This window comes from Copadichromis virginalis, linkage group LG20, assembly GCF_057382275.1.
Source record: "Copadichromis virginalis isolate Kocher_CV1m ecotype Utaka linkage group LG20, C_Virginalis_male_GT1.1, whole genome shotgun sequence".
NCBI lineage: Eukaryota > Metazoa > Chordata > Actinopteri > Cichliformes > Cichlidae > Copadichromis > Copadichromis virginalis.
In genome coordinates, this window is record NC_140637.1 from 8,914,230 (window position 1) to 8,937,692 (window position 23,463).

Below are 23,463 nucleotides of genomic sequence, written 5' to 3' on the forward strand. Positions count from 1 at the left end.
AGTTGACACCACAAAGGTAGTGTGAACCTTTTTACACAGCTTGGGTAAAAAGCAGCGGTAACCCGCCTTTAAAGTGTCAAGTATGACTTATCCCGAGGTTAAATGTGGAGTTTAGAGAAAGGTTAGCCTGAGGTTACACGTACTATGAAAACCTCATTGGTGAAGGAGGCGAAGATGCTCAATCATGATAAAGATGCAGCTTATGCGCTTTGTGATGGGCATACTGTGCTCCACCTACCCTGAAGAAACAGCACAGTGCTTCAGAGATCACACCTGACTCAGATCTTTTGAGTTTCTCCCTCAATGGAAACAGAAAGTTTTCCGACTCGGTCAAAACCTCAGGCCTACCTCCTGCCTGTGTGAGCAATCCACAGATATTCAGGGAACCCAATTCAAAGCTGCAAAGGAGCATATGGGGGGATGGATAATGGCAGGATGGAAAAATGAGCAGCAGCACAAACTTAGTCAGGAGATATCTGGAGAGTTTGGGAATCAATTCGTCCCTGTTTAGTTGTTGTATTCCTTCTTTTCCTCTTCCCAATAGCTCCGGGGTATTGTCAAGACACTGTAACACCCGACGCCTATGCAGGAAAAGCACAACAATGACTGCCCAGAATCCATCTGATTTCCTTCACTCCCTCTTTCACCGCTCTATCCCACTCTCTCATAGATGCCTCTCCATTTTTTCCCCCTATAGCTCCTCGTCCGTGTTATTCTCATCCATCTCCCTAATTTTTCACTATGCTGCCATAGTCGTCTCCCCTCCTTCTTTTCCTTCATCTTTTACGCTCTGCTGTCTTCTTTGCTATCCAATCTTTTACACTTTGTGTCATTTCTCTCTGTCCACCCTGTGCCCCCTCACTTAAATGTGTTTTCTGCCCCTGTGGACGCTGTAAGCATGGATCACATACTGTCAGAAATTTCTATTTCCATTTCAATTACCAATTTCTTTCTGGTATCATCTGCAATCCAGTGATCTATAAAAAAAAATCTTTTCTCTTCCTCGTGCTTTTAATACCTCTCCTTCTTCTTCAAGTTCCTTTTATCCATCTTTTACAAATTTCTCTCCACTTCTTAAACTTTCTCGCCTCTCCATCTCTCTTTCCCTTTTCTCATCATACTCCACTTTTTGTCTCCCTCCCACTCGCTCTACGTCTCTTTCTACCTCCGTTTCTCCTTTGCTCATTTCCTATCTCTCTCCTCATCTCTTTTTCTTTTTTTCTTGTCTGCCTCGGTGGGAGTTTGGAAAACACTCTGTCTCTCTCATGAAAGAAAAGTGTTGCTTCACTCCCCCAGCTCTCTTTTGATTCGAAATAAAAGGCAATGTGAAATATCCCCCAGACACACACGCTGACATTCATAGCTTCTACCCTCTCCCACATCCACTCAATAGCAGAAGCAATGCAGCAGTATGAAGGGAAGGGAAAAATCTGAGTCGTGTTGAAATAAGTCCAGTGTATTGGAAAGGTAAGAAAGAACGAAGCACTGTGTATGTGTGTTAGAGTGTGTATGAAAAGGCAACAGATTAAAAAACGGTAAGCGTGGCAGTGGCGTTAGCGTGCATGTGCATATGTGTGTGTTTGTGTGTGTGAATACAAAAGACTAAGTAACAGGTAGAGGGCTGAGGAGGAGAAAGCTCTCCCAGGAGGCAGAGTGTGTGTTTTCATGTTGTTCAGCTCAACATGACAAAAGAGTGAAAACGGCACAGATCAAAACGGAAGTCAGTGTGGGACATGAACAAAGACGCACACAGTCAGTTTTAGTTTTCAGAGCGCAGCATTAAAGGCTAGAATCAGACACAAACAGACAAACACACAAAGACACACTCCACTGCAGTTTTTTCCTTTGAAAATTAGGGCTGAACGATTATGGAAAATAATCTAATTGCGATTTTTTGCCCCAATATTGCGATTGCGATGCGATATGCGATTATTTTTTAAGGTATTTGTCTTCTGTATTATTAAACAAAGACAAGCAATACATCATATAGTATGGCCAATACTATATTACATTAATTTTAAACTGTTCTTTCCTGGAAGACAGACCTCTGTTATGATGACATGAGGTGATGCATGAATTGATGACTGACATTTTTATTTAACTTCTTCAATCACAACAGTATATTTGAACATACACAATAGTTTATTTTTAGCTTACAAACATCTGAGCATAAAGTGCTGACAAGGAACCCTGGTGTAAACATTAAAATGAAAGTCAGTACAATGTGCAGATTGCAGAAATATACATAAAAAAAATCAGTGGCTTTACCACACTCAGTTTTTCGACATCTGTGAACTACTAGACAGTCATTCAATTAAAAAATAATATTAAATAAATAAAACTAATAAATAAAAAATACACACATCTTACTGATCTCTGCAGTCAGTAACATTACACATAAAGTGCAAACATAATAGCAATTGTATAAACACACACACAAACACGCCTTTAAAGTTTAAAGGCGTGAAATTGGACGGTCTAGCCTTCTGATTAGCTAATCAGAAGGCTAGTTCTGATTAGCGTCACCGCTGTCTCGGTGGAGTTTAATAAACTCGGCCGTCTGCTTCTTGCTATCTAAAATATAACCAGACACTGGTGTAAATTCTCGACTGTCTCATACTTCTGTTTAATAAGTTTTCTGTTTGACGTTTAGTCAGCTGTGTGAAAACCAAGGAGGAACCCACCCGGGGGATTAATAAAGTTTTATTTTATCTAATCTAATAACTTTAATCTCAGCCAAACCGATTTACTCACGAACAAACAAAACACCGAAAAAAGCCCAACAATAACATTTTTAGGTTGTCTAAGTGACTTATATATTACGTTTAACCCGAGCAGCGAAACTCCGCGGTGATCTGAAAATGATGTGCCGGGAGTTGTGCCGTTCTCGGCCGCATCAGTAACCCTCGAGCTCCCGGCTAGCTGTCGAGCTGGTGGGTAGCAGACGCCTCTGAAAACGTCGAAGCACTTTTGCAAATATGGGATATCTTGATAAACCGAGCAGATATTTGATGTTTACACAACTACTTTCTCGCCTGAAAATATGTTAAAAGTTTATTTTGTGACCCAGAAAGATTAGTATGAGTAATTTTAAAACTTAGTAGCGGCCGCCATTGCTGGAAACTGGAGTTTGGCTGGGCCGCGCTATGAATTCTGGGATATGGTAGTAATTTGGACAGCCTTCGGCGCGTCGCTGTGACGTAATCGGTCTACAAATGCGGCCTCAGGAGGATGCAGCCCATGAATTGTATAATATAATCGCAGTATAATCGCAGCCTTTGCGGTTAGAAAATTGCACTTGATCATGTCGCGATATTATCGCAAATGCGATATATCGTTCAGCCCTATTGAAAATACACCTCTCTTCTTATCTGTGGCCACTGCATTCAAACCAATGACAGGCAGATAAAACAATTTGAACACACAAATGCTGCCTCCAGCCTATCTTTACAGCATGTGTATAATATATATATATATATATATATGCATTTTAATCATTGTATTATTATGTGTATTCATAATGACCCAACTTTAAAAAATCAAAGCATTTCATTTGAAGGTTTGAAACTTTCGAAAGATCACTGTGACTTTGTGAATACTACAGAACAAAAAGATCAGTTGATGAGTTTCTAAACTTGTAGCTTTTCCCTGAGGATTGGTTTGCTTTCACATATAGAAAAATCCAAATGAACTGTAAGTGAACCAAAATGCATCACTAAAAGCCATGTGAGAATATTCAGTTTGCTTATTGACCAGATGTGTTTGGGGGGAGAGCAACAAGAGTAAAAAGAGGAAGAAGATGCTGTGAAGATGCTTCTGGACGATTGGACAACAGAGAATTTACTTCATTTCACAGCTAGCTGCTAATCTTTGCACATCTATAGTACCTTGCTGCATAACAGAAGGTAGCGCTGTGTGGTAGCCAGAGGTAGGATCCAAAGGCAGGACTCGGGAACAAAGGGGTAACTAAAAGAGGCAGCTTTATTTACTGTAACTACCAGACACTAAAGAAATACAATAGTACAAAACTCCAAAAACGAGAAACTAGGAACTTGGAATGAGGAACAAATGACAGACACCACTGAACACATGGAAACACACAGCAAACTATGATGAGACATCGAAGAACAGAGAAAAACTGAAGACTTAACTACACACACAGGATAACGAGAGGGTGGACCACAGGTGTACACAGCTGTAACTAATTACTCACTAACAAGACAGAGCAAGCAAAACTCAACTCTATGCACACAGAACGAGAGACTATCAAAATAAAACAGGAAATACTGCACACATAATTCAAAATTAAAGAAGATACAGTAATAAGAAAGTCATAAATAGCTGACTTTCCTTAACATAGACTGTTTCTTCATCACTTCACTAAGAGTGAACTTAGAGGCTGGAGCCAATACAAATTTTACAATTTAAAATCATTGCTAACAAGTTTGAGTGTGGGAGGAAATTTGGAGTACCTCATGGAAATCTATGCAGGCACAATGGGAACATACAAACAGTAATTTGCAGTAGAATTTTCCACTTTTAAGCAGATGAAAGTGCTTCTTTTTAAGCGTTGTAAGCTTTTTAAGCAGTCTGGTTTTTGTATCATAACCAAGCATATGAAAGCTTTCCTCTAAGGATTTCCCTCAAAGCTTGATCTAGAAGAACTGCTAATAAGACCTGCACTCATTTTCCAAGCACATCTTCATTAAAGCAGACTCACTACTGGAAATGTCAATTAGTTGAAAAAAAGGACTAGGACTAAGCTGGTTAGATATAAATCAGTTCTATTAAATTTAACTGACAAGGCAAGAATGACTCAGCCTTATATTAAACCTGGTTTATTCTACAGTTTCTTGAAACAAACTGTTTATCATCAGTATGAATAGATCACATTGTTCGTCAGACAAAAACAGACTTTTCCACAAAACACTTTCAAACAGCACACGCACACACTCCCTCGCTACTCACCGGTGTAGTCTTCGCGGCAGATACAGGTGTACCCTCCCTCTCTGCGGGCACACACCCCTCCGTTCAGACAGGGGTTGGAGTAGCACAGGTTGATCTCTGTCTCACAGTAATCACCCGTGAATCCCACTGGGCAGCGGCAGCGTAGTCCTGCGATGGGGTGGATGGGCCGGAACAAGATGGAGGGTGAGGAGATGAAGGGGGCAGAGCTGTTGAAACGCAGCACTGAGATGCACTTCATGTAGTTCTGGCAAGGCTCCCGCAAGCACACGTTGTCATCAAACGGGAGGACCTGGAGCAATAGAAGAGGAAACATATACAGTGTAGTGTGAGGAATATTCTCAATTTAGACTTTCAAGCGTCCTCACTCAGGGCTTCTTTTATCACTCATAATAAAGTTACTTTTTAATATTTATAAGCGGTGAAATCGTTCTTGTTTTTGTGTTCCAGTGATCTATTTCAGCAATGGTGGAAAAAGTCTTCAGATCTTCAAAGTAAAAGCATCACTATAACAATCCAACTAAACTAAAAGTACATTAGATATTAACAGCACCTAGTACTGAAGTTAATTAAGTAAAAATCTCCCTGATGATTATTAAAGTTTTTAAAAAGTATCATTTTTAACAATGACATAAAGATACAGTTTAATGAATTTGTAACATGTTATGATGAAGTGAAGAAAGATGCCAAAACAGTTTCTTATACTTAATTTGTATCATTTGGGCAAACGAGGAAATACATAAATTGAAAAAACAATATAAAAACAAATTAAGCAACCATCAGTATCTGCTACTGGTTGAATTTGTATTTTAAAAACCTTTACTGGTAGAAATAATAACATGAAAGAAAAAAAAAAGTATGTTTTTTCTTTTAGGAGAAATTAAACATGCTAGCATGCTAATGTTTTGAATGCTAGCATGCTAGCTAATACTAAAACATGCTCATGGCTATATAAACATGATACTGTAAGGCACTGTCACAGTCATACTGGTAGGAGCATCAAAAAAACAAAAATGCTACACAGCCTTTTAAAGTTTATTTACTATATTATACTTACTGTCAAACTGGCACATAAATCAAAACAGTAAATGTGCAGGCAGGTAAGGTAAACCCGCCTTCTTCTGAATTCTGCTATGATGTATAGGCTGGTTATAAAAGTCTATACCTGTAGTTTGGGGAAGGAGTTTCTCACTGACTGACTTGTTAGGTGGCTTCACACTTCTGACTGGTGAAAGTTATCATTTGATTGCTACAAAATGGTAATCTTCAGTAATGTTAGACATACATATTTAAAATGGGAATGCCTTTATTTATTCCATTTTAAACAATGTAATTTTATTATCACATTGGAGTTTTCTTGGTTCTTTGTACTTAAAATATTCATATTACCTTCATTTACCTGATACTAGCAGTCTTAACCTTCTCCACAGGTCAACCCCCCCAGCTATCAGTCATTTAGCATGCTGCCTTGGACACAGTGACAGCAGTGGGCTGTGTGTCTTTGCATAACCAGTCACTTTCCCAAATTGTATATTTACAGCTTTTGCTTGCTGTTAAGGCCAGTGGACCAGATATATTCACTAGATTGTGTCTTCTTAAGAGCTGAGATCCTGTGTGCATGTGTGATTGTGTGACAGTGCCTGTTAAGATAAGATCAAAGGCACTCACCACTGGTGTCTCTCTCACCCCTTTATAAATATTTCCTTCTGGATTCACCTTCTTCCTTCTGCTTCTATCTATCTCTCTCTTACCGCGAGATTCCCTTGGGTTGTGTAAACATTACATAACTGATGTGCTTGTCCAGGTGTTCCTGATTTCATGCATGAGAACATTTAATGGTCATATTTGCCCGTTGTTCTGTAAAGTCACATGGCTGATGTGCCACAGGAAGCTGTATTGTGTTATTACTAGTTCACATCCAACAAGCTCAGATGTATACTCACAGGCCACTTTATTAGTTACACATTGCTAGTACTTTTTGCCATCAGAGCTGTCTTCTTCATTGCATTGATTCAACAAAGTGCTGGAAACATTCCTCAGAGATATTGCTCCGTATTGACATGACAGCATCACACAGTTCCTGCAGCAATGCCAGCTGCACATCCATGAAGTGAATGTGGAGGCTATTTGAGTTCAGTGAACTCACTGTCGTGTTCAAGAAACCAGTTTGAGATGATGTGAGCTTTGTGACAATCAACATTATCTTGCTAGAAACAGCCATCAGAGGAAGAGCACACCGTGGTCATAAAGGGATGGATATGGTCAGTAAGCCTCAGACGAGGCCTTTAAATGATGCTGGGTTGGTACAGAGTGTGCCAAGGAAAAAAAATACTATCACCAGCAGCCTGAACCCCTGATGAAAGGCAGGATGAAAACACGTTTTGATTATCTTTACATCAAATATTTCAACAGAAATTGGGACTCGTCAGACCAGACAACAATTTTTTCAGTCTTCTAATGCCCACTTTTGGTGAGCCCATGTAAACTATAGCCTCAATTTCTTGCTCTTAGCTGAGAGGAGTAGCACCCAGGGTGTTATTCTGCTGCTGTAGCCCATCTGCTTCAAGGTTTGATGAGATGCTCTTCTGCATACCTTGGTTTCAACAAGTGATTATTTGAGTTGACAGTTGCCCTGTTGTCTTGTGAGCGGTGACATCAACAAGGCATTTTTCACCCACACAAATGGCACTCACTAGAAATTTTCTCTTTTTCAGAACATTCTTTATAAACTCTAGTGTAGGAAAATCCCAGGAGATCAGAGTGTAAAACACAGCCTATTTGGCACAAACAACAATGCCACATTCAAAAGTCACTAAAATCTTCTTTCTTTCTCATTCAGACGCTTGATTTGAACTTTGACAGGTCGGGTTCACCATGTCTGCATGCATAAATTCATTAAGTTGCTGCCATGTGTTTGGCTGAATCAATATTTCCATTAATGTGCAGTTAAACAGGTGTAGCTAATGAATATTTCTCTGTTACATAGGCTTACTGTCATTCTTTTTAATAAAGTGAATTAATAAGTCAATACATTTTAAAATAAATAATTTCAAGAAATATTAAATGTTATACCTCATAAATGATTAATATTTATTAACTAGCTTCCTATAATTTCATGCAGTGCATGTGCAGCCTGAAAGAGTGTAAGGCTATTTTTAAAGGCGCTTATTAAAGGTACATTCATTAATCTCAAAGAATATTCTTGTTTTCAATACAGCAAAAAGACCATGCTTTGAACCAGAGAAACACCATATGAGAGAGTTAAATGGTATTTATATGCTTGCCAACATTTTTGCCTTTGTGATGTGATGAAGGAGTTAAAGTCAGACACTCAGAGGTGTGATTCCTCTGTGTGTGTCTTTTTGCACATGGACTAACCTCCATCTGTGTCAGTGACGTCAGCCTCGGCCTGTTCAGGTACAGCTGCTCCTCCAGGGCCTCAGAGGGAAAGAAATGTCCGCCCGGCAACGCGGCAGAGAAGCTGACATTCAGGATTCCTCCGGGTGCCGCATCCAGATCCGGCTGAATGTTGAAGATGAAAACATCCTCGACAGGAACTGAGAGAACAGCGGACACACCTTCCAAGAAGGTTCCCAGCAGTGGTGACAGGAAGTGCTCCTGGGACATGTTCTGAAGGCGGACAGTGACACTGCTGCCCAACATGTCCTCTGTGATAATGAGGACGCGGAGAACACACTGAGCCGAAATGCTGTGGACGCCATCTGAAGAGTTGAAGAAGATAGCAGAGGGCAGCCAGTTAGGTGAACGAATAGAAGAGGAACTTATGCAGGTTATAAGGAAAGAGAAAGCGAGAGAGAAAGTCAGAGTGGCACAGTCAGTGACCAGGATGTGGACGGGGCGCAGAGTGAAAGAAGAAACTTTGAGAGGAAGCTTCAGAGGAAGAGGTGAGGAATGACAGAGATGACAGAAGAGCAGAGATATTCACCAATGCAAAGATAAAACAGGAAGTAGTCACAACCGTGTTAACGTAATGTAATTAATGTAATTTTATGTTACTTAAATTGATTAAGAGTGGGAGAGAAAGTCACAGGTAACTGAAACTACCAGTGCTTCTGTGTCGATGATACCACAGAAACTACGTTTTCTATCACTGGACTGGGACTGAAGCTCACTGGCTGATCTTGATAAAAGGTGGAGTTGGTGGACGAACATTTTAGTTTTATATTCATGTAACAAAAGTGGTGTTTACAATCCATTCACACCAAAGGTTACCATGAGGTGCTGGTCACTAGAAGTAGATTTGACAACATATAAAATATATAAAATATTCTAGCTGTATGACAGTACGGTCTGAGGGAAGCAAAAACAGCTCATGCAAAAACATAAATAATCCTTATTTGCCTTAAAATATATTGGAATTGTGACATTAGAACTCATATAAGAAGGAGGAAGCTTTGATATCTTAATGTCTAAGCAGGAACATTATCTGATCCACTGGATTCATTGAATTTTTTAGATACAACTCTTTATAATATCGTTTACAGTTAATGTTTAACTGTATCTTTTTCTTTACATATTTACAATTTAATTAAAATTAACCAAATTTCTAATATTTTAATGACATTTAACCTAAAAAAAATTAAAAATTGAAGTCTTACTATGAGATAATTACATTATTTACCCTTTCTTTTACATTTGCGGTTCACTGAAAGTTTCTCACACAGATATCTAACAGATAAATTACTACTGTAGGACATATTATACCGTATTATAATAGTATTATATATGATTGTCTAGTTACAAGAAAATGAGTTTATGGAGCCTGAATATAGCAGTCTGCTTTGACACCACCTAAGTTATTGTAATAAATATTATATATATATATTTTTTTTATCCATAACAAAATTTCAACAAATAAATATGCAAAGATGGAAAGGTGAGGGCAGCAGCATGAGGACCCCAGGGGGAAAAACAAAAAGGCAGGCATCTGTGACAACCGATATGACACTGATTAAGTCAGTTATAGCATTAAAGGAGCTGGAGCGAGTAGCAGAGGCAACAGCGACTGCAGGGAAGCTTAAGCAACTTAAATTAGTGAGCCCCATGGAAAAACAGGAAGTACCGCTGATATAGGCTGGCCTGGCAGTCAGATCGGCTGTTATTAGGTGATTTGTGGTCTGCTTGAATGTCTAGGTAAGCACTGGAGGAAACAACTGGATTACATGTACTGGGAATGGTAAAATATGACTGACTTATGGTGGTGCTACTGGTTAGAAATACAAAGCACAGAAGCCTCACACTGTGTTTTTTAGAGTATTAAAATCCTTGGTTTAGCTGGTCTTAGCAAAGGTTTTTTTTGTCTAATAATTAATGTTGCCTTTAATATTGAACCAGCACCACTAATCTTTCTAAGCTTAAGCAAATTCATAACATCAAATAAGAAAAATCTGATACAATGAAGGTATATGTTGTATACGTATGAGTCTGAGTATGAACATGGGCAGCAGCTCCATATAAACTCTTTATTTTTTTGCATTAGCTTTCACTGACACTTGCTTAATCCTGTGGAGACAGCATGACACAAAGTATTTTAGTGCTCCTTTTTCGCTCTTCTTACTTCCACTACAGCCCCGAAGATCAAACAGCATGGCTGTAGACACTCTGTATTGCTGTATGTGTGAATGTAGTCATCATCTGTGAACCTACATGTCAGGCATAAGATGTGGTGATAGGAGATTTGCAGCATAAAAGTGCTGAATCCTCTGACGTCCACTTTAGTCTCTAGAAAGGATGATGCAATTCATTATCATGTGTTACAGTTAAGTAATAGAAAAGTGATCCTCTGAAGTCTACATCTATTTGTGAGTCACACAGAAGGTGGCGCGCAAACTGAGCGTTCTCATGTAGGGAAGCGTTGGGTTTCCATCTTCCCACACGCAGCTTTACTTACAGATTCGACAGGGCACTCCTTTCGCTGGGAGTCCACAAAATGAGCTCATTGGAAGCGCAGCAGGTCACAGCCCTCACAAACACCCATTTTATTCACAGACACGAAGTGTGTTTAATCTATACTGGATGTACTGCTGGGCAGTGTTGTGTGCTGTAAAGCAATTTGGTCCAACAAACTGGCAAATAAGCCATAAAGGGACACAAATGCAGACAAACACAGCATAAGAAAGCAATACACGGGAAAAAATGACAGGAAAGAATGAAATAAAGAAAGGGAGAAAAAGGAGCGTTATGGGTGGAGGGTGAGGGGTGAACAGAGACAGAGGGAAGATGTGACATGGACATGAGCAGGAGGACAGAGAGGCGGTGGAGGGTGAAGGAGCGCGAAGAAGGTTTATTAAAAACTGAAAACTGAAATGGAAAAAAGGGGGAGAGAGAGAGCTTTTAACCAGGGATTAATAAAACGAGAGATTATGGCTTAATTTGTTTACGCTACTATAAATAAACACAAATCTTTATCTTTGTTAATGCTTTAGTAAAAATATTTCAGGATGTTATTAATTGAATTTATTTAAGTTTTAAAAAGGGAAAAAATCTAATTCTTTTATTTAGATTTTTGATTTATGTATGGTTATTTGGCGATTCTCTAACGTGTAAAAAAAAGACATCAAAAGGAAGAAAAACGCAGAACGTAAAACTGTCAGAAGAACGGGATAAATGTAGGAGGACATACAGCGAGAGCGAGAGAGAATGGAAAGACGGATGTATGGAGGCTGGGGGTTGGGTCTGGTGGCAGCTGGTTTGATTACCGGATTATGAGGAGCCTCACTCCCCACTGACCTCTAACACACACACAGACACACACACATATGCACGCATACACACACTCAAATCCAGAGGCCATCATAACAAATGAGCAGCCAGAGGGAAGAGTGGTTCTGTGAAGGGGACGGAGGAGCAAACCTAGCAAACAATCTGTAGGGGACATTTTAATAGAACATAAGGAGGAAATAATGCGCACAAAGAAACACATTTGGATCAAACTGATACGGTCATAGAGTACAGCACATACAGGACACATTAGGTGAAATAATTAAATGTCACTTCGTCTTCCTAGGCTAAAACCCAGCTTTATTATCGCCTCTCCGGATCACAATGCAAAGACACGGCACTAATTGACACTGATCTCCCATTGTCATTGAAATGAGACAGGGATCTATGAAAAGACCCAGGATAATCTGCTCGAGTAGTACCCTCTTTTACATAGACACACACACACACTCACACACACACACACACCCTATTGCTGTTCAGCATGATGTATGTTGAGCATCTGACATCAGGAGCCCCTTTTTAAATTAATCCAGGCTCTTATAAAGTCTGATTTTAAACCATGTACCTTTGGGCAGGATTTGTGTCATTACAACTAGTTTAGAAGCCAATCCTGGTCCAACAGCCAACTTTGACATCTGTGACATGAAGTAATGAACTTTAAGCCTCTCTTGCTCAAACACGGAGAACGGGCTTTCAGTGATGTCTTGTATCCAGTAGATAAAAATGTGAGTGTTGTTGAGAGCGAGATGAGGAAAAACAGATTCGACTGTCGTGTCTGGATTCTAATCTGGCCCGGAATTCTGTTCAAAGTTTAAACAATGTCTACTCCAGCTTTTCCAACCCTTACTAATTAGGTTAAAAAACAACTGCAAAATCTGTAAACTACACCGTGAACCCAAGATTCCTATCAATCTAATTCTATGAGAAAAAGCAGCTATAAATTATCACCTTAAAACTCAAACTGCTCTTTCAGGAAGTGAGGACGTGGCAGATTTTTCTCTTTCCCCAAAAACTTTTGTTAACAAGAAGCACTCCAAGAGCACAATCCTCAACCAAGGAGTGGAATAGCATTGTGGGGGTTTTTTTTCAACATATTTTAAGAAGTTTGAAGTGAAAAAAATCCATTTGGAAATGCAGACTTTTATTTTTTCTGTTAAAGCCTATTGACAGAATTTTAAGTACAGTTTTTTGAGTAGCATTCATTTCATTGTTTAGTATTATCTTTTTAAATGTTAAAATAGTAATAAACACCAAGTAACATTATGTTTAAAATCCCCATTTATCATTCCCTATATTCCTATATGTTGTCAGTACAAACGATGGCAGTGAGAAACATCAGATTAATCTACTGACCTTGAAGGAGTGGTCAGAGGTCAAATGTGACATCATATTTTAAATCCTTATATGGTACTTTGTATATGTAGACAATACACATCACACTTGTAAGAATCATAGTTTCTAGGTTAAATGGGTTTTGGTCCATTTTCGACCAATAAATCATCAATCACGTTGACCCTGAAGACTTTGGTGTAAACCAAATTTTAACGGATTGTTAAGATGACCCCACTCTACAACCTTATGAAGTTTAAACAGAATTCATTTAAAACTTCTCGAGATCACGCGTTCAAAGACATGAAATGATGACATGCACACGCAAATGCATATGCTATGAAAAACACAACTTCCTGGCACAGGTAATAAAAAGGCAGAGGCAAAAGTAAAACAAATGTACAAACATTCTCTACAAAACAGATGTCTAATTTGAACAAAAAAGGAGAATACATGTGACCGTTCATCTGATTATTTGACCTTTTTTCCACAGCTGCTTCATGCCCTTTTATTATTGATCATATTGATGGGGAACCTGTGAGATTGCACCACAAAGACTTGACAGAAGCCTCGATTGATTTGTTTGATTTTTTTTTTCATACTGCTATGTGTTTAATAGTCATATCGTGTTAGCCTCCTGCAAACTGTATTCTCAAATGTTTTCTGACAGGAAAAAACAAAACAATTTCATCTGCCAGACACGCTGAATATTTTCACTGCCTCCTAGGAACCTCCTTCATTGGCCCACTGGGGACAACAGTGGCATTCAAACAGGAACATCTGACAACTGAACAAATCATTTAACAGTCTCAAATGAAACAATCAATAGTACCACTGCCTGTTTGTCTTGAAGGTTTTAGCATCAACCCCCCAGCAGACAATGCAGTGCGCTAAACCTGGCAGACACACATAAATGTACACAGAAAACATCTTCATTTGGCTCTTCTCGTTACTTTAAATAATCTGGGTAGCATGCACTTAGCACGAGGCTCTTCACGCATCGCTCTACACAGACATACTGAGCTTGAAAAGAGCAGCAATTCAGCATGCACAACTGTTACGACCAATTACGACAGCAAACCGTGCCCGTGTGCTGACAGAGTAGGTCGTTTCACTAATCACCTCCTTCTGTAAGGTCAGCTCTATACAGGTACGTGACCTGGCATCCTAACTCGAGTTTGGCTAAAAGTTGCAACTAATAAATGAGTGAGAAATCTGGGCTGTTTGAGTCAAATGAGTCTTGAGTCAAAGAATATTTCTGCCACGTCTGAATTCTTGACTTCACCTCAAGTCTGACTTCTACAACTAAAGGAATCTATTGATGTTGAGTTCAATTTAAGATAGAAAGAAAGTGTAAACAGACACAACCCGCTGTGTGAAAGTAACAGTTTATCAAACCTGACCACAAGTGACTTACTGTCCTTTAAATTCCTCCCACAACTCTAAGACGTCAGGCATCATAACTCTGCGACCCTGATGTGTAATTTTGAACTGATCCTCTTTGTGTCTTCCACTTGGTTACGGAGCAGGATTTGTTGGTGAGAGAGTAAAGGTAATCTTCCCCTGTAAGCCAGGAAGTCATAACTAATGCATCACCATGTCTTCACGCCACAGCACTTTAGCTCACATAGAAACAATGAAACATTTATAGTCTCCAAACTGAAAACGCCACAAATGGAGGGTTATTTTGGCATCTTTCGGACCATGGGAAAACAAAGCATTTTGTAAATAACAACTTGGAGATGTGTTTGCAAGCTCTCATGGCTCCTTTGGGCTTTGAGCCAACGTTTTCCCCTTTCGTGTGTCTGCACTTCAAAGAGGGTGGAGAGTTTGGGGATGGCGTGCATAAAGGCTCTAAGAATAAACACACTGATCAGAAATCATCAGTGTGGTCCCATGGATTCCTGAACATGAACACACCGTGAAAGAGAGGCTGGTCTCCGATCGGTGCTCTGGTTCTAAGATGCTTTGTGGGTCCCCAGCGTTTCAAAGGGTTGAAGGGGTTCAGTGCTATCTCACTGCACCAGGTAGCCTGACTAATAGCACACTCAAAGGATCTTGAATGTCAGAGCATCCTAAGCTCGCTTCCTGGAAATCCGGACGGAAATAGTCTGCAAAGTAGCGTACAATTGAAACCCACAGCTGAAGTTAAAAAACAGTCCTAGAAGCATTTTCAAAAGCTGCCATACTTGGAAGAAGGATAGGCAACAAAGCAGAGCCCAGGCATTTTCCTTGAAGAGGACAGTCACATCACCAAAAGTTTGGAGATACTGCTCGGATGGACTTCATTCTTTTTTTAAAAAAAAGATCACAAAACGCGCAGGTGTTTTGAAAAGCAAATGGAAATATCAGTGACATACTTTTGTAGTTTTATAGTGGGACGTTAAGTGTTTTGGAGGGCTGCCTTGGTGATCCTGTGGAAGTCGATGGGAATATAAAATATAAAAGTGAAGAAATGGGAATATTATAGTTTATATAAGTATGTGGCATAAGGGATGATCTGATATCGTCGTGTTGGTGTTGTTCCTGGAAAAACATTTACTATGTTGTTCCAGGATCAACATTGCAAATGACCAATCACATTGTTGTGACGTTATTCTTTGGCGCGCCAAGCCATTCATGCATTTATGAAATTCCAATGTTGCAAGGACAATATCAATTCTGCTTAGCGTTTATTAAAGGGTTAGGGTCAGGGTCCGTTGATCGGCGGACAGAGGCGGTTTCTCGCAGCTTAAGTACAGTTTTTTGTTTTACGGCGGTTTTTCCCGAAGTCGCAAAAGTATGACGTCACAACATTCTGATTGGTCACTTGCAATGTTGATCCTGGAACAACATTTACTATGTTGATCTGGGAACAACACCAACACGACAATATCAGATCGTGCATATATAAGTATGTATAACAGACTGCACTGAGTTAGTATGTGGAGACAGGGCACTGTGCAAAAGTCTGGTAATTTTTTAACATGGTCTTGAGCAATACTGTAGTTCTACAGGCTTGCTGGAGGTTTTTCAAAGTTTTCTTCAGCTGCTTTTGTTTGAAATGAGAACATAATTTGATCTAATTTCTTTGACCGAAACTGCAAACGATGTTTGACAGGTAGAACATTTTTGCACCAACAAGGTGATCCCCAAAGATCTATTGGCTAAAAAACTTTGGCATATCTTGTTGTGCAGTGTGTCCTCAAAAAATTTGAGGAATCCAGCAAACATGTGACGCAGCACCTGAGAGCTCCAGGACCTGAGCATCTGGCCCTTCTGGTGATCCTTTTACCGTTCACTGAAGCCTCATCAAATGATCTCAGTGGAAGATTGTCAATCAAGAAGCTGAGGTATGCCAAATCAGACAAGACTAACCACATACAGGTCTTATAGAGTGATGAATTTGGTTTAAATTGTTGCCAATACGCACGGAAGACAAGAGAGTGATGCAACACTGAGTGTCTACAGGCATGTGTAAAACACAGTGGATGATCTCTCATGGTTTGCTGATGCATTTCAGCCAGTGGTGTTGGAGATCTTGTCAAAATTGATGGAATAATTAAAACAGAAAGGTATCGTCGGGTTTTTATCCAAATGCAATATAATGGGAAAGTGTTTGACCGAAAACAGCTTCATTTTTCATAATGACAATGATCCCAAACACAGTAAAAGAATACCAAAACACACAAAAGAACTCTATCAGTCATGGATTGGTCTCCAAGAGCTTGGACCTCAACATTATTAAAGCGGTGTCTGATCATCTTGACAGAAAACAGAACAAAAGGCAGAAACATCCAAAGAAGAGTTCTGACTTTCATGCACATTTCAATAAGTCACTGCATCTGATACCCATATATTAAAAAAGTGAGGGGCAGCTTGAGACCTTTGCACAGTACTGTAGTGTAATATTTATTTTGTTGATGCTTTTAGTCACTGGATATTAGACCACGTGTCTTAAAGAACTTGAACGTGCTGTAAAAGTAAACTGTTCTTTTGTATTTAGACTATATGATTCATGTCTCTTGCATTCAGAATCGTCGCATTGCCGCTGATGGAGAAAACACCCATTAAGTTACATAAGCATATAGTGATTTAAGTTAATGTCTTACAGATGGACACTCAATATTTATTTTAAAAGGCGGCATTTGAATGGAGGATTGTGGCATACGTATATGCAGACATAAATAAATTTTTCTCTTTATTTTCATTGTGGCTATGTGTGCAAACACTGACACTGGCAAGGTTAGTCGTTCAAATCCGCGCACGGTTAATTCATTCACACATGGCATTAGCACTGCCATTGTTAAGTGTCTGGCTCAAACTGTATGCACTCCCAATACTGTAAATGGAGTTGAGATTAAAAGAAAAAACCCAAAAGGGGAGATATATTACAGCAACCATGCAACACCCAAAACACTCAAATTGGATTTCCACTGAACAAAAGCCATATGCCACATCTCCGAAACGCTAAATGCTGTCATGGTGCCTTCAGCCCATTACTTCACAGCCCATGTATTCACAACCACAAGGGTTTAAATCCCATTTCACACTGTGTTGTCACATCCCTCTGTTTGCCCTTTTTTCCTCTCTCTCCTCCACGTTCACCCTCCTCAGAAAGCCTTAACAAAATACAAGGGCAGACTGAAATTTCGAAACGCTAAGTAACAAAAAAATTGTGTGGACTTTTTAAGCTGCGTAAGATGCCCTCAGGTCAGGAAAATAAATAGGCGCGGTAGCTGCTGAACAAATGGTGCCTTTTTCGAACACACATAAATTCTCTGAAGTTGCTACCAGAGCGCGGGAAAGAACGTCTGAAGCACAGTCACCTAAATGTAATGACTCGCCTCCCAGGGCGCGCGCGAGAGTACAGACGGGCAAAGTGGCGCTCGCACACAAATAAAACAGTAAATAGAGAGGGAGCCCGTATATTAATGCTGATAAAATAATACAGGCGTGAAAAACAGGATGTATGCATCATTACCAATCACATGCACGCAGGCGTTGGCTTGACAGCTGATTTCTGCACTCTGTTTCTTTGTTAAAGCCTTTCCGCCCCTGAGGTCTGGGCACTCATTATTTTCAGTGTAAAGTGGAACACAGCTTGAAAAAAACACGCACAAACACACGAGCTCACGCAGCACCATCAGCAGCATGATGGGTTAAACCGCCCTTTAACAACAGAAGCTCTAATCCTTTACATTCAACCAGATACACATGCACGTCTCGCTTTTTAGCCCATATCACATTTGTACATCCCCTCATGCTTATTGTACTTATAAAGAAATCCGCAGTGACCTCGGTGACATGCAGACGGGACATTGGTTAGCAGCTGTTTGTAGCAGCAGCCATCGTCCTCCATCCTGCAGATTTATCCCACATCTTTTTCAGCTCTTTCTCGCAGATGTGCAACAAACAGAAAGGTTATGTTTGAGTGGGAATAAGTGAAGGGTATAAAAAAGAGCTTTGTGGGTACTGCCCGGTGCAGCTTTTATGTTAAATAATTTGCTGTTTTTGGAACGTAGCATTATGACTGCACAGTTGCTGTCCTATTAAAGTCAGCTCCTGAGGTTGGGTGTGTCTGTTGGAGCTTTTCATTGCTCTTATCACTGTTAGGACCGTCTGTCAGCTGAGAAGATCCCAAATTTAAATTTTCCAAACAATTGCTCCTGTGGGGCGGTGTAATAGTGCAGCAGTAATGGTCCACTCAGCACAGTAGGGGCAGCAATAAGGACAACTGTGACGCTTACTTATGTACGCCAATCATTGAAACACATGTAGAGAGAATGCTCACTAATGCTTTAAATTATAATTACTGGTACTCGGCTTTTAACGTAAAGAGAAAAGGTAGTGGAAACTATGCTCTCAGTAGAAGACCCTGTGATTGCTTCAACTTCAACATCATGTAGTGTTCATATCAGCGCTTTTTGCTGGCTTTTTTGTGCAGTTTTTTCCAAATAATTCTGCAAGTCAACATCCACCCCCACCTCCAGATGGAGAAACAGATAGGAGCTTAACCAGCAAAATGCAAATGAAAAATGCTCCAGGTGTAGGTACTTACCTAGTTAGCATAAGGGTTAGTTGCATGCAATAATAAACCCCCAAGTTATGGACATCTGTTCTGAATTAAACCAAATTTATATGTATAACTTCATCTTTTCAAATTCTATTTCAGAGATTTGTTATGATTCAATATGGGCCACAAAAATACACATATAAGCATTACATAACACAATTTTCTAGTAGATAATGGAATAAATATGTATGAGAAATACATTAAAGACAAGTTCCATATGGTAAGATTGAAATCAAATTAAGAAAAAAAATCAAATGTGTCTGTGTCTATTTATTAGTCCAATTGCACCATGTGTCATGTCTTTTCTCGTTACTGCAGCGTCAATCAGGAGAGAAAAGCTGAAAACAGAAAAGCATAAATTATACAGTCAAAATGTAATCCTAAATTATGGCATGGAAGACAATCCATGCCAAATAAACCTCTGTGGGTTGGTGTGACATATACCCGGACCAAATCCAAATTAATGCAGGGATAATTAGAGCCAACCCAAAACGCAGCCAACCTGAACATGCCCAAAGAATTAGAGAACGCAGTGACAACTAACTACCAATTAAAACCCTGTTTACAAGATCAGCATTATGTGTCATATCCTTGTGATTCACAATTCCTTCGCTAATAATTCAGGGATACAATTACGGAGCACCATGTGATCAAAGCTGATCACCCGAGTACCAATTAATAACAAACGTGTTCGTATGAGGTCAAATTTGAAACGCCATCATAAGTATATTTCAGTTCAGTTCATGTGCAGTGGGGGGAAAATTATTTGATCCCCCACTGCAACAAATTTGTTAGTTTGCTCACATCCAAAGAAATGAACAGTCTCTAGACAGAATATCATCCAAAAATCCAGAGAAAACACATTATATAAAAGTTATAAATTAATTGAGTCATTGAGTGAAATATGTATTTGATCCCCTACAACCCAGTCAGAATTCTGGCACAGATGAGCTCTTGTGTTTGGGGGAAGACAAATTCTGCGTATTTCCTACAGAACGCCATCCCAACAGTCAAGCATGGAGGTGAAAACATTATGCTGAAGGTACAGCATAAATTGAGGGGCCAGTTTAACATAAAATGTTGGACAGGAACCTCCTTTCCTCATGCAGAACACTGAAGTGTTGCAGATGGGTCTCTCAGCATGACAATGACTTAAAACATACAGCCAGAGGAGTGTCTATACAGACTTAAAGTTGACGGCTGGCAGCAAAGAAACCTGAAGGAATCAGAGCTTTCTGTAAAGAGGAGTGGACCAAAATCCCTCCTAAGATGTGCACAAATCTGATGAGCAACTACAAACAAATATCTTACCACTGTGCTCACTAGCAAGGGTTTCTCCACCAAGTGCTAAGTCATGTTTGGCTTGGAGATCAAATGCTTATTTTAGTCAATGACATCCAAATCAATTCATAACTTTTGTGTAATGTTAACTATTTGGTCCCTCTCCATTAAAATGAAATGAGCATAAAAATAAGAGACTGCAAACTTACAGATTCACCAGGAGATCAACTAATTATTTCCCCCACTATAAAAAGTGACAGCAATCCCGAGCTGTCCCAAAGGTGGTACCAAACAGCCTGCTACATCCTTTTTAAATCCAACTCTGCATCTCGAGAGGCTGGGTTACTGTCCAGCTTCTCCCCTTGCAGTGATCTTGTTTGTTTACAATAATCCTGTTAGAGTCGTAAACCTAATGCGGTAATGATTTATTGATGAGTCAACGCTAAACATAGCACCGAAATTCTAGCATGTTCCAGTTTGTGCTTTCTCATCCTCCTTTAGCCCCAGATGAGCTTAAATAGGTCATAAAAAAGCCCTGCTGTTTATGAAATCTTATGATTCCTCTTGCCATTCAGTACTTGGCTCCTTCATGCCTCAAAGGTTAGGAGACTTGAAGTTTCGCGATGAACTTCTAATGAGTTTTATGTTTCTTCTTCAGCGAAAAGGAATCGTTACAAGCATTCAAAGAAAAAACTTGTGGAGGACTGGGTGCTCAAGACGTTTTGGAGAAATTGGCTGCATGTCAAGATTCGATTTTTGCTCCTCCATTATAAAAGGTTAATCTACACCAGTTTCAGCCTTAAAATTGTGTTATTTCAAGCTCTTTTCTGGACAGATATTGACAGATAAGAACTATGTGTCTCCAGTATAAGAAGGTATCTTAATAGGTATCTTAATAAATCTGGGACTCCCCACCAATTGACCTTAGAAGCTTCTCAGATGAGAGGTGAAACATCTTCAAGCAACTTAAAGAAGTTCAGATGCTTTTCTTTGCAAGCTCCTTTGACTACGATGACCTGGATGACTGAGAACCTTCACAGACGTATCTTAACAAGACGTTTTTAAGTGGACAGGTTTTCATGTTAGGCTGCTCAGAATGAGTGTAGGTGCCAAAAAAAGGTGTAAAAAGCAGATTTCAGGAACAGAGGAGTCCCAGAGCAGCTGCAAGTCCTTCAACGGGGAGCATGAATTTGTAATGCTCTCAACTCCGTAAAAATGTCTGTCAGAATATTCTTTCATGTCCTCGGAAATCCTCCTGTGCATAATGCTGCCTTGTTTATCGCTGTTTTGTAGCAGTTATTCTGCCACTCAAACCACACTCTTAGCAGAGAGAGAAAGATATGTATCAAGTGGACTTCATTCATAAAGGGCAGATCCCAGGTGGAAACCTGTAGAGCTGCATGACTGCAAAGTAACCTGACATTTAAAATATCCTTCACTGCAAATCCTGCAAATATGAAAGCTTGGGGAACAGACACAGCTGCAATTCATTAATCTGTTTATTTGCATAAAATAGCTAATATCCACCACTAAATGTCTCTGACGTTCACTGAGCGAAAAGCCACTGCATGAAATCAGACGAATGCTCATAAACAAACACTGGTCTTACGTCAAAACAAGTCACCACCTGTATTTCCCAATATCTGCAATTGTGACATAATTAAGAGCTGAGCAAAGCTTAAAAACATACTGATATGAAACATGGGACAGAAACTGGCCAGTATGAAAACCTGTCCAGATTACAGGTTTAATGTCATGATTACATGACACTAATTACCCACCGGAGAAACCTGCCATCTGGCTCTGCATCGCCCTGAGAAGAAAGTATGTGACACTCCACAGTCTTATGCTCGGACTGAGACATTTAGAGGACATCTAATGGACTTTAATGGGTTGGTGGAAGTTTTTTCTAAAGTGCTACATTGTGGTTAGCTATGTACTGTATGTGTAGCACAGTGTGGATGGTAAATGGGCTTTTGTACATGTCATGGACTCATGATGATATGGGTTTGAGCCCATTTTGTACACGCTCATGCTCCGTGTGTGTCTTGCGAGTAATGTGTATGGTTTAGCAAAAAACATCAGCATAGCTTCCCATGATCGGATAACCACGGCAGGAGGTAATAAAGCTGATTTTACGCTACATAATGACTCATTTAGATGACATGATCCAAATATGTCTGAAGGCAAACTTCAGGGTTAAACACTTGGAGGACACCCAGTGTTCCCAGTCTATAAAACTGATGTTTGCACATCTTTGGCTCTTCTGCCGTGCTTCTTTATGGTTCTGTCTTTTCATTCTCTCATGATACACACACGCACACAATTTCAATCTAATGCAGGTGCTGCACAACAGATTTTTCTGATCTTCAAGCTTTATTTTTTGGCTGCGTTTGATAAACAGCGTGCCTCCTCCTTTAGTCATGGCCCTTCTGAGCCAGGTTGTGACACTAGAAAGCTTTGCTCCAAGGCATACTCGTGAGTCAGTCAATCTCATAGAAGAAGATATTTATTACTTCGATTCCTGGAAGACACATAAAAGTGACCGAAATAGTTGTGTGCAGAATTAAAAAGAAGAAGAAGAAGAATGGCAGTAGTTGTGTAGTGAGCTGTAAATGTAATCTAAATATAAAACACTATGAAATAATGTCATGCCATTGAAAACTACTTAAACAATAATTTTGTTCATCAGCACAATTTGGGTATTTTCCTCTAAAAGACCTGCTACATGTGGAATAGAAAAAATAGAAAAGGCAAAAAAAAAAAAAAAATAGGAACAGCAAGAACAGATTTCAACCATGACATCAACAATAGTGATGAAATATGAATGATGTAGACTCCATTTTTGTTTTACCTCAGGGGTTATAACACTGTGTAAAAACACATTATAATATAGTAAAAAATAAACATTAAAATGCATATGCTCTGGGGCATTTAGATTTCTCAGCAGACCTCCATGTAAATGTGCCTGACACGTGAAACATCAGTGTACTCATCTGTGAGATTATAGTTAACATCAGTGCAGTGACCTATGTACAGTAAGTGAATTCACTGTGCACTGACCTCGGAGTCTGCGCTGCGGGACTGTT

At 39.6% G+C, this 23,463-nt stretch overlaps 1 protein-coding gene across 2 annotated transcripts in view; it reads right to left on the reverse strand.

Annotated features, from left to right (window-relative positions):
• celsr3 (cadherin, EGF LAG seven-pass G-type receptor 3) overlaps positions 1-23,463 on the reverse strand; it is a 130,088-nt gene that overhangs the window by 93,347 nt on the left and 13,278 nt on the right. For both annotated transcript variants that reach the window (XM_085443180.1, XM_085443179.1), the window contains exons 2-3: positions 8,344-8,687; positions 4,969-5,257 (exon numbers count right to left, since the gene is read on the reverse strand). In XM_085443180.1, the coding sequence (XP_085299306.1) occupies positions 4,969-5,257; positions 8,344-8,687 (633 nt within the window). The remainder of the gene's footprint in view (positions 1-4,968; positions 5,258-8,343; positions 8,688-23,463) is intronic.